Source organism: Taudactylus pleione, unplaced genomic scaffold (assembly GCF_031769625.1).
Source record: "Taudactylus pleione unplaced genomic scaffold, aTauple2 ptg001441l, whole genome shotgun sequence".
Classification (NCBI taxonomy): domain Eukaryota; kingdom Metazoa; phylum Chordata; class Amphibia; order Anura; family Myobatrachidae; genus Taudactylus; species Taudactylus pleione.
Window position 1 is genome coordinate 273,590 of NW_028285840.1, and position 12,392 is coordinate 285,981.

Below are 12,392 nucleotides of genomic sequence, written 5' to 3' on the forward strand. Positions count from 1 at the left end.
TATGACAATGCTATATAAATAAATTACAATTATTTTTCAAAATGGGGAAACCTTCGCTACTGGGCAAAAAACTTTTGTCATACATATATTTTTAGGTTTTAATGGCCATATATTATATATGAGTGGTATAGTTATGCATTTATTAGTCATATATATTATTCCTATACAGTATTAATGTATAATAATGTAATATCTTATAGTTGCTGATATGTGATGAGTTGCATTCTATTTAGAAAGTGTTGTTTTGTGTTTGCGTCTCAGTGGCCCTAAGATACGACACTATGACCATCGTGTGGATCTGCCTGACACTAATCATGGGTCTCATCGTTCTTCTGACTGTGCTGATCTGTAAGAAGAGGTGAGTCCACAATCCGCCTCCCAGCCCTCGTGTTCTGTCTGGCCCGAGAAATGTCTCATGCGCACAGCTTGTCCGTCTGTCCTGCAGGCACTGCGGATACAGCAAAGCTTTCCAGGACTCAGACGAGGAGAAAATGCATTATCAGAACGGGCAAAGTGAGTTCAAATCCGTGCCATAAGATAAACCAATTATTACTAGATGTCGCTGACACCAAAACCTATTATCCAAACCACTCATGCAAAACAGGAAATGTAAATCTCTAGAACAACACAAACAATTTAATTTGCAGCAATCTAATAGACACAATTATGTAATGTGTTACGGGAACTCTAACACTATGGGTCTGATCCCGGGAGGCACACAGTTCCGACGGTCACAGAGTTTTTTGGGGGTTTTTTGTAACTGCGCATGCGTAAAAAAAAAACGAACAATTTGCAATGGGCGTGCACCGCGATTATATGCCCCAAATTATGTAAAACCAATTCATGAGCAGGCACAAAGAACTGTTAAGGCAATGTATGGGGACATGACTAGGCAGTGGCTGGGAGGTGCCTAGCAATGCACGCAAAATTGTCCACCTCGTGGGCGTGTCACTGAAAGTGTTTGCGTACAGATCGCTTACGTAAGAGGTCATACTCAGATGGAGAACCTGCAGGGCAGGTGCAAGTTTTCGATGATGCGACCGATGTTTTATGCACTAGACGGTAAAGCAGCCGCTATGGACGCTGCAAATGGGCGACTTAGTCCTTGCATGTTCATACGCACGGATGTATACCAGGGAGAGGCCTTGTAGCGGCAATAGCGTAAAGTCGAAGACAATACTAAGACGATATAGTGGCTGCATCAAATCCAGGCCCTATATTGAGAGATACCGGATCCTCTGACCTCATGAATTGGAGAAGTAAATGCTGCTGCTAAATGTATTGGCTCAGTCACTTCCCACCAGACGTGGCCCTGCAGAGTGACCCAGCATTTGGTAGAAAGGAGCATATCACATACTGTGGATTACATGTTAAACAATGGTCTCTCTTCTTTTGTCTCCATCAAACAGTCACCTTTCCCGAGACGAAGCTCTACGTTGACCCCCACACATACGAGGACCCCTGCCAGGCTGTGCACGAGTTTGCTCGGGAGATAGATGCATCCAGAATTAAGATTGAAAAGATCATTGGCTCAGGTATGTAGCCTCTCTCTCTGGTGATGAAAAGCAAAGAATAAATAAATACTTGGCCACCGAGGGATCGTAGGTCGGCGCTGGGGAAAACATCTGAGAACCTCACACCTCAAGCTTCATCCTTGTTTTTTTTCTTTTATAGAGATATTGGGGCTAGTGCAGAGCCGAGCTGGTTTGCGGAGCGTATCATGCTTACACAGGGACTAATAGTGCAGAGCCGAGCTGGTTTGCAGAGCATATCTGGTGTATGCAGGGACCCGTAGTGCAGAGCTCAGCTTGATTTGCGGAGCATATCTTGCATCTGCAGGGACTTGTAGTGCAGAACTGAGCTGGTCTGCGGAGCACATCTTGTGGGCTCAGGTACTCCTGGTGTAGAGCTGAGCTGGTTTGCAGAGCGCATCTTGTATGTGTGCGCAGGTCCTCACAGTGCAGCCACACACATCTCAGTTACATCTCCACTTAGGACAAGGCAGAACTGAGCTGTAAAGGGCCGTTCTCACGTCGGCAGCGTTGAGTGAGGGAGTGATGCTGGAATTGCCGACTTACATATGCACGTAAGTGTTGGGTCTAAGCGGAAATACTGTATGCCTGCATCCAGACTAGGGCTAGTGCAAGTGCACACTGATAGGTATGACTAGTAGCAAGCCAAATGTATACTTAGGGTGCATGCACATCACAGCATATTATTGCATGCAATACAGAAGCACATATGTCCAATTTCCATACAGATCTGACAGTTATTGTTACCTGGGATCTCCTGATCAGTATATTCTCCCCTATTTCCTGGTGGTCATGTCTTATGTAACCTTTCCTGCCCACTATTGTTACCTGGGGTTACCCATTCATTACTCGTTCCCTTCTTTCCTGGTGGTCATGTCTTATGTAACCTTTCCTGTCTGCTCTTGTTACCTGGGATCTCCCGTTGAGTACCAGTTCCCTTCTTTTCTGCTGGTCATGTCTTATGTAACCTTTCTTGCCCGCTATTGTTACCTGGGATCTCCCATTCAGTACCTGTTCCCTTCTCTCCTGGTGGTCATGTCTTGGGTAACTTCTCCTATCTGCTATTGTTACCTTTGATCTCCCGTTCAGTACCCGTTCCCTTCTTTCCTGGTGGTCATGTCTAATGTACCTTTCCTGCCCGCTATTGTTACCTGGAATCTCCAGATCTGTACCCGTTCCCTTCTTTCCTGGTGGCCATGTCTTATGTAACCTTTCCTTCCTGCTCTTGTTACCTGGGATCTCCCGATAAGTACCCGTTCCCTTCTTTCCTGGTGGTCATGTCTTATGTAACCTTTCCTTCCCGCTCTTGTTACCTGGGATCTCCTGATCAGTACCCATTCCCTTCTTTCCTGGTGGTCATGTCTTATGTAACCTTTCCTTCCCGCTCTTGTTACCTGAGATCTCCCATTCAGTACCTGCTCCCTTCTTTCCTGGTGGTCATGTCTTATGTAACCTTTCCTGCTTGTTATTGTAACCTGAGATATTTCGTTCAGTACCCGTTCCCTTCTTTCCTGGTGGTCATGTCTCATGTACTGTAACTTCTCCTACCTGCTTTTGTTACCTTTGATCTCCGTTCAGTACCCGTTCCCTTCATTCCTGGTGGTCATGTCTAATGTACCTTTCCTGCTCGCTATTGTTACCTGGGATCTCCTGTTCAGTACCCATTCCCTTCTTTTCTGGTGGTCGTGTCTCATGTAACTTCTCCTACCTGCTTTTGTTACCTTTGATCTCCCGTTCAGTACCCGTTCCCTTCATTTCTGGTGTTCATGTCTTATGTAACCTTTCCTGCTCACTATTAACCTGGGATATCCCATTCAGTACCCGTTCCCTTCTTTCCTGGTGGTTATGTCTTATGTAACCTTTCCTGCCTGCTATGTTAACCTGGGATTTCCCATTCCGTACCTGCTCTCTTCTTTCCTAGTGGTCATGTCCTATGTAAATTCTCCTGCCTGCTATTGTTATCTCTGTTTAGTATCTGCTCCCTCTTTTCCTGCTGTTCAAATCACTCTCTAATATCTTCTGTTACTTTATCTGCCTTTATTTTCAGGGGAGTTTGGAGAGGTGTGCTATGGCCGGTTAAAACTACCAGGGAAACGTGAAATATCGGTAGCCATCAAGACTTTAAAAGTTGGTTACAGTGAGAAGCAAAGAAGAGACTTTCTGAGTGAAGCGAGCATTATGGCCCAATTCGACCACCCAAACGTCATTCACCTGGAGGGTGTTGTGACCAGGGGTATGTACCATGCTATACCCAACTATTTGTGGCTAATTGTCTGTGATAGTCTTCTGAAATCACAGCTCTCCGATGGAGTTACATCCACTATCACAGAGCGGAGCTAATTGTGTTATCTAAGCTATGAAAATACTGTGTGATGGCAGTAATAAGTATAAGGGCATATGAAATAGGAATAAAATATGGGAGTATGATATTGGAATAGTTCTGTGGATTATTATATATGGAGATATAGAAAACAATAAGGGAAAAAGACATGGAAACAAACTGCATACTGCAATGAAGTGTCCAGGAAAGGTTAGTTATCCAACAGATGTTTATCAAATGGTGGTTACAGTGTGTTTCTGAGGTTTCAAGAGGCTTTATTTGGCAGAATGGCTGTTCTAAGTCAAAATTCTATGTCCTTTCATCTGTGAAAGGTTCTGTCACCTGCAACTTTATTCACCTGAACAGGGCATTCTGCATTGTCTGTAGATGGTGTCCTCTTGTGTTTTGCAGGTAAATTGACTATGATTGTAACCGAGTATATGGAAAATGGTTCTCTGGACACATTTCTCAGGGTACGTGTGCACCATGAAATTTGTGGGAAAGACCTGATAATTCAGAGCAGACGTTCAACAGGGATCTATTCATTATACAAGGAGACGCCACCTCTCTCCGTGCCTCGGCTGGCTAGTGGCAATTATAACACTTTATTAACACAGTATATTTATGTGTGTGAGCTACACTGCGGCTTAATTATTGACTATACAATGGGATTGGTGATGAGATAATGGGGGGGGGAATGGGGGGCATTCTTAGGTGGAGGGCAGACCAAGTCTGACCATAATATCATTGCTGCAGTACTTCTGTTATGGTGGTCGGCGAGAGAAGGTGAATAAACAATCCTTGGGTCTTTGTTCCAGAGCCGTGACGGTCAGTTCACCATAATCCAACTGGTCGGCTTGTTGAGGGGAGTCGCTTCCGGAATGAAATACCTCTCTGACCTGGGCTACGTTCACCGGGATCTGGCGGCTCGTAACGTCCTGGTGAACAGCAACCTGATGTGTAAAGTGTCCGACTTTGGTCTGTCGCGGATACTGGAGGATGATCCTAATGCCGCGTACACAACTACAGTGAGTTATCCTGAAACAAGGACCTGTCATTATAGCAGACCCACGTCACCTCCCAGTATGTTATCTACGTGATTGGGAGTATATGCTGATTTATCCCTGTATTAGCCTCTTACCCCATATCAGGATTTCCTGAATAACCCTACAGTATAGAGATCGCCATTACTACTACAGCGTTGTCTGTAAAACATAAAATAATAATTTCCTTGGAAACGGTTGTACAGTCATTTCCAGTATTCACGGTGACCATGTCCAGTGTCTGCATTATTTCTACACCGGTACAGATCCAAATGGATGAGTTTCATTAGACAGAAGAGTGAGGACAACGATTAGAAATGACTAAAGCTGCATATACACACAACGATTTTGTTACCAACGATTTTATGAACGATTTTATGAACGATTTTCTGTCACATTATCTGTCAGATTTTTTTAAAGTGTGATGAACGATTTTTTTGAACTACGAACGATTTTTGCATATTCCCTTAATGAAAATCGTTCAGTTGACAAGTCTGGCTGAACTACAAACGTGAACGCACACGAACAATAATCGTTCGCCGTTTGACTCAGAAAGTGAACGATTTTTTCAAACGATTATCGTTAAACCGTATCATTTAACGATAATCGTTCAAAAAATCGTTGTGTGTGTGTATGCAGCTTTAGTAATAAGAATTACATAAATATGTTGTGGCTTTTTTTGGGCTCTGGACGGCGCTTACTTACGTACTTCTTAAGCTTGTTCTGATAATACCCAAATCATTTACACTATTTATGTATCATTTTCGTTCTGGTGACGTTGTGGTCCCAGCAATAAATAAATCAAATACACATGATAATCTTCTTATCGTTAGGGTGGCAAAATCCCCATCCGCTGGACGGCGCCCGAAGCCATCACCTACCGTAAATTCTCCTCCGCCAGCGATGTGTGGAGTTACGGCATCGTCATGTGGGAGGTCCTGGCATATGGAGAGAGGCCGTACTGGAACATGACCAACCGAGACGTACGTATTGCCGCAGCTTCCAAACAGCTCTAGTTCCTGCGGTGATTGTTCTATATACCACAGGTCATCACAGCAACAATTATCTATGGATTATGGCCCTGATTCAGACCCGCTCGCAGCCGCTGGCTGCTTGTTGGGTCTGTGGGCGTTTTTATTTTTTCTCTCTGGCTGCTCACAAAGCTGTGGAAGACCACCCACAGCTTGTGCGAGAGGCCAGGAGACCATCACGACCATCGACCTTGCGACAGGACCCTACGGTAGGGTCTAGGCTGCCGCAAGGCTGAGTGGGCTCCCTGCTCTAATAGAACAGGAAGTCCACTACTGACATCAGTAGTGATGTCAGTTAGACCTCCCTACAAACGCCAGGCGTTCCTAAAGTGCCCTGGGGTGGCTTAGCTGGGCCAGTTTGGGGGTGCCCTGCGCTCTGGATTTGAATCCTAGTATGTTAGGGACCTACTCGACAGAGGTTACCCGGATGCGGTGGGTAGGCCGAAAACCTTAGATTATGGCCAAGATTATGCTAAAAACCTATATTCATTGCAAAAATTTATTTATTTACATACAGTCAGTTAATTTGGAGTTTTTTTGTTCCTAAAGAAATGCCTGCGTTTGTCCGGCTACCCGCCCACGAAATGGGGTGAGCTGTCAATCAACATCGACAGCCGCCCCGTCTTGTTACGAGCCCCGTACGCGACGCATGTGCAGTGAGCAACCATCGGGCCGCTTGCGAGCGCACAGCATTGGCGAGTGGCTCTGAATCGGGCCCCATGTTATAAATCCACGTTGTGCTTTATAGCGACATTAGGCATAATTGTAATTAAAATATATACCTACTTATTAAATATTGCCTTAAGGAGGCTATCCAATTACTGCAGTGGGACAAGCTACTATGGAACAGGATATTTATTTATTTAATACCAGTTATTTATATAGCGCACACATATTCCGCAGCGCTTTACAGAGAATATTTGTCCATTCACATCAATCCCTGCCCCAGTGGAGATTACAATCTCTGGGCCGTATTCAATTAGAAGCGAAAAGCTGTTATCTGCGGAAAAGTATCGCCCACTGGGCTTTTCGCATGGTCGGAACTTAACTCCAAATTCAATTCCAGCCACTTTTCGCCTACGCGGAAAGTCATTGCAATGTAATAGGCAAAATAGATTGGCCTCAGAATAGCAGGAGAAAAGTAGTGCAAATTTTGTATTTTGGGGTGTAAACGTGGGGAAACCACTCAGACCTTTTGGGACAGCCCCCCAAAGGACAACTGGGACAAAAAAATCCCTGGGAAAAATACATAAGAACACCCCAAAAAAGTACTTTCATTTTGTGGGCGAAAAAAGTACAAAGTGGGGGGACGAGCATAAAAACTAGCAAAATAGGCTTCTCAGGGTGCTGTAAGGATGGGTCACGTGTTTTGGGGATTACAGATGCATGTATGAGGGTGGTTTTTCATGTTTTTTTAAAACTTCACTTTAGAGACATAAAAACATGCTTGCACCCATTTTCAAGTACCCCAAATGTGCCAGGACAACTTATTTTGCCGTTCTTCGCCACTTGTGTAAAGACGCTAATAAGAAGCTCTTGAAACAACTTAAGTACCCCAAATAGATTTATTAGGGCTATTAGTACACATCTACATTGATCCCCAATGTTACTGCATCTTTGGGGGGGTTCAGGCCGATTTCCCCAATTCTGACCGCACTTTCCGCCTGTTCTGAATTCGCCGCTTGCCGTTTTCACGTGGTTCGTAATTGAATACGGTGAATAGCGCGAACGCGCACGATAAGTTTCCGCGTCCAAAACACGCGATGTCTGCGAAAAGTCGGGCAGGCGAAACTTTTCCACGGGTGCGAAACTAATTGAATACCGGTCTATCTTCCCTACCACTTGTACACGTACCTACTGACACACTAGGGTTAATTTTGTTAGGAGCCAATTAACCTACCAGTATATTTTCGGAGTGTGGGAGAAAACCGGAGCACCCGGAGGAAACCCACCCAAGCACAGGGAGAATATACAAACTCTGCACAGTTAGGGCCGCGGTGGGAATCAAACCCACAACCTCAGTGCTGTGAGGCAGTAATGCTAACCATTGAGGGAGGCCTGGCAATGCATGTTACGCTCAGGGCAGTGGTGATTATGTATGTGTGTGTATATATATATATATATATATATACACACACACATACATACACACTATGGGGTTTTTTTTGTTTCTAGCTGTGACAGAAGGGTTTTATATTTTAGGTGATAAATTCGGTTGAAGAAGGGTACCGTTTGCCTGCCCCCATGGGGTGTCCCACGGCATTACACCAGCTGATGCTGGACTGTTGGCAGAGAGACCGCAATGAAAGACCTCGGTTCTCCCTAATTGTCAGCATTCTGGATAAACTCATCCGTAACCCGGAGCACCTCAAGCTGAGCGCCACTGTCAACAGGTAACAACTGCGCCCCCCCAAATCTTTACTATTCACCCCTGTGTAGGAGACACATTTTATGGAATGAGCAAATAAATAAGTAATGAGAAGTAAGCACAGGGCCTGATTCAGACCCGCTCGCGAGCGCTTTTCGCTGGCAAGCGGGTCGATGGTGGCCCAGTGCGCATGCGCACGACGGAGTCAGTTCCGTCGTGCGCATGTGCGAAACCCGGATAGCGACGGGGAAGCCGTCACTCCGGGTCTCGCTACAAAGGGGGCGTGCTGTCGATGTTGAGTGACAGCACGCCCCCTTTGGTGGGCAGGCCGGGGGCGTGTCTGTCCAGACGGAGACGTTCCCATGGGAACGCCTACCGTCTGGGGCCGGCCCCACTGACATCACAAGTGATGTCAGTGGGAGTGCTTTTGGCTCTGATAGAGCCGAAAGCACTCTTGGGCTTGCGGCAACGAGACCCTACCGCAAGGGTCTCGTCGCAAGCCCGATGGTCGCGATGGTCTTGACCATCGCGACCATCATCATGGACGCTCGCATAAGCTGTGGGTGGTAAACCCACAGCTATGCGAGCGTCCAAGAGGCCGCAACATTCAAAAAAAAAAAAACGCCCTGATTCAGAGCGTCCGGCTCTGAATCAGGCCCACGGTTCCATAATATTGTTCTTCCCATCCACATTTTAAATTATAATTCTGATATTTATGGCACAGCGTTCCTCCACATCACACCCCAGCATGGATTAAGCACATTCACACATTACAGGGAGCACTGGTCAGCTGAACCCCAAGACCCTGGGCGTGAAGCAGATGGACTCATCAAGGGTCAGACAGTCTGATCTTTCCCTTATGTGCCCCCAATACATGTTTCGGGGACCCCATATCTGCACCTCCTGTAAGATTACACACCGGCTTACTTTGTTCTGAAATCTGTATCACTTCCAGAAACTACACTTTTGTGTTAGGAATTTATAGTTTGTGGGATCGGTTCCTTTGTCCCAAGAGAAATATGTCCCCAGTGCAAGACTAATGCTCCATATTTACATATATATATATATATATATATATATATATATATACACATCTGGGTTTACGTTCCAAGTACTCATGTAACAGTGCTATGTAGGACAAGACAAACACTTCATCCACTAAGTGTTTTACTAGACAGTAATTAACAGAATGAGAACAGTGACCAAAAATAGAATCAATTCATCTTCTGTGCAAGTGATTACAGACATGTGATCGTCTCATTATGGTTAATATTCCTCATGCACTAATATAATGACAGATATCTTCCTCCATAGAGGTCTGTATCCCTCATACCAAGATGCTTCTTCCTCTCTATACTGTATGTACTGTATCTGTTCTCCATACCCATTCACTTGTTCCTTCATAAAGGTCTCTGACCTCCATAACAGGATGCTTCCTCCTCTCTACATGTCTCTGTTCTCCACACCTGATCACTTATTACTTCATACAGGTTTGTATCATCCATACAAGAAAGCCTCTTCCTACATACAGGCCTCTGCACTCCATACCAGGACACTTTGTCCTTCATACAGGTCTGTGCTCCCCATACCAGGTTGTTTCTTCCTCCATATACTGTAGGTCACTGTCCTCCGTACCAGGACACTTCTTCCTCTCTATATATCTCTTTTCCTCCATAACAGAACACTTCTTCCATAATACAGATCAGTGTCCTCCAAACCAGGATGCTTTTCCCATAAAATGTAGGTCTCTGATCTCTGTACCAGATGACTTCTTCATCCATATACAGTAGGTCTCTGTTCTTCATATAAGGTGTCTTCTGCTTTCAGAAATGTCTCTTTCCTCCATACTGTACCAGCTTGCTTCTTCCATCATAGAGGTCTCTGTTCTCTATCCCAGGTCACTTCTCCCTTCATTCAGTTCTCTGTCCTCTATCCCAGGTCACTTCTCCCTTCATTCAGCTCTCTGTCCTCTGTCCCAGGTCACTTCTCCCTTCATTCAGTTCTCTGTCCTCTGTCCCAGGTCACTTCTCCCATCATTCAATTCTCTGTCCTCTATCCCAAGTCACTTCTCCCTTCATTCAGTTCTCTGTCCTCTATCCCAGGTCACTTCTCCCATCATTAAATTCTCTGTCCTCTATCCCAGGTCACTTCTCCCTTCATTCAGTTCTCTGTCCTCTATCCCAGGTCACTTCTCCCTTCATTCAGCTCTCTGTCCTCTGTCCCAGGTCACTTCTCCCTTCATTCAGTTCTCTGTCCTCTGTCCCAGGTCACTTCTCCCATCATTCAATTCTCTGTCCTCTATCCCAAGTCACTTCTCCCTTCATTCAGTTCTCTGTCCTCTATCCCAGGTCACTTCTCCCATCATTAAATTCTCTGTCCTCTATCCCAAGTCACTTCTCCCTTCATTCAGTTCTCTGTCCTCTATCCCAGGTCACTTCTCCCTTCATTCAGTTTTCTGGTCTCTATTCTAGGTCACTTCTCCCTTCATTCAGCTCTCTGTCCTCTATCCCAGGTCACTTCTCCCTTCATTCAGTTCTCTGTCCTTCACACCAGATTGCTTCCTCCACCAAACAGGTTCCTGTCCTCTATACCAGTTCACGTCTTCCATCATGCGAGTCCCGGTCTATTTGCTCAGTTCTCACACCCCAGTTACCTTTGTCTTTGCTTCTAGATTCACCCACCCACGACTGGGCAGGGGACTGTTTGACTTTGCCAGCTGTGCCACGGTGGATGACTGGCTGGATTCCATCAAAATGGGCCAGTACAAAGATAATTTTGTGATGGGTGGATACTGTACACTGGGAATGGTGATGCGAATGAATATAGAGTAAGTGGCTTAATAAAGTGCAGCGTAATACTTGATACTTAGTTGCATTATTCATGGAAATGAGATAATGATGGAATTCACGCCGCCAGTCGCTATAATTAGCTGGTAACTTAGGGTTGTGTCATTCTTATAATGACCCTTTAATAATTGGAGGCTGAAAATGTACCTTTCATTTAGGCACTGTGATGATAGTCATTTTGTGGGAATAACCTAATATCAACTTTTTACTGTGAGTTACTGATATCACTGAGGCATAAGGTACCTTGTGCCTGAATGAGGCAACTAGTTCCTAGTAGGATAACGGTAACATGAACATTGTAATATGGCTTTGTCTTGTGGGTTGGCGACAGGACACAGCTTATTGCAGAACACTGATTTCAGTCCCCGTATACTAAATTATGGCTTAACTGGTCTCCAAATGACTCCATAGTCTTCATCATTTTAAGTTAGGGGACATTCATTGTTCTGGTAGGTCCACTGTTTCTCTATGAAGAATAACTCTATATACATGGGATTTACAGTAGATGATATTATATGGCACTTACCTGTGACCCCCTATCTCGACAGGGACATCAGGAGACTTGGGATATCATTAATAGGACACCAGAAGAAGATCTTAACCAGCATCCAGATCATGAGGGCTCAGCTAATCAACACATTAGGACCCAGAATGCACTTGTGATGAAACCCATGCGACTGACTTTGAATGAGCCACATGAGCGGGGGAAACCTAAATTCCCCAGTACCTGGAGGCAGAGAGAGGACTCGCTGCTCATGTAGTGAAAAGAAGATCAGACACGGATCAGTGCATCTTATGGGACAACTCATTCCAGCCATCTTGTTTCCGGGTTCCCCGTGTGCTGTGTTTACATAGAATTATCTTAGTGCTGCTTTCTCAATATAGCAATAGTACAGTGTAACAAATCCAGAATATACAGGGTGCTTTCTCAATACAGGGTGTAACTGGGCCTTGTCCTGCTTCAGGCCTCCGATATCTCAGCTCAACTCAAAGGACAATGAGACTACAACCACCATATCACTACGTCCTTGCTCATGCCACAATCCTTATTTTGTATGAAAGTCCGCTGGTGGAGACTTCAGTCCAAGTTCTCATGTGACATTTATTATCCGGTGACAACCCTGATGGGAAGTTCGGAGGAGTTGGAGGCTCGTCCGTTAGTTGTGTTGACGGCTTGTGTCTTCCTCACTCAAGAGTGATCGCTGCATAGTATGGAGGTCGCACTATTGACGTGTTCACAGCTCACAAGTAT

General features: G+C 45.1%; 1 protein-coding gene across 1 annotated transcript in view; it reads left to right on the forward strand.

The window, feature by feature from the left end:
- EPHA8 (EPH receptor A8) overlaps window positions 1-11,803 on the forward strand; it is a 193,616-nt gene extending 181,813 nt beyond the window's left edge. The window contains exons 6-15 of the mRNA XM_088463733.1: window positions 262-358; window positions 446-513; window positions 1,410-1,535; window positions 3,580-3,765; window positions 4,264-4,325; window positions 4,671-4,880; window positions 5,729-5,878; window positions 8,129-8,319; window positions 10,966-11,121; window positions 11,689-11,803. Of these exons, the coding sequence (XP_088319859.1) occupies window positions 262-358; window positions 446-513; window positions 1,410-1,535; window positions 3,580-3,765; window positions 4,264-4,325; window positions 4,671-4,880; window positions 5,729-5,878; window positions 8,129-8,319; window positions 10,966-11,121; window positions 11,689-11,803 (1,361 nt within the window). The remainder of the gene's footprint in view (window positions 1-261; window positions 359-445; window positions 514-1,409; window positions 1,536-3,579; window positions 3,766-4,263; window positions 4,326-4,670; window positions 4,881-5,728; window positions 5,879-8,128; window positions 8,320-10,965; window positions 11,122-11,688) is intronic.
- The last annotated feature ends 589 nt before the right edge of the window (window positions 11,804-12,392 follow it).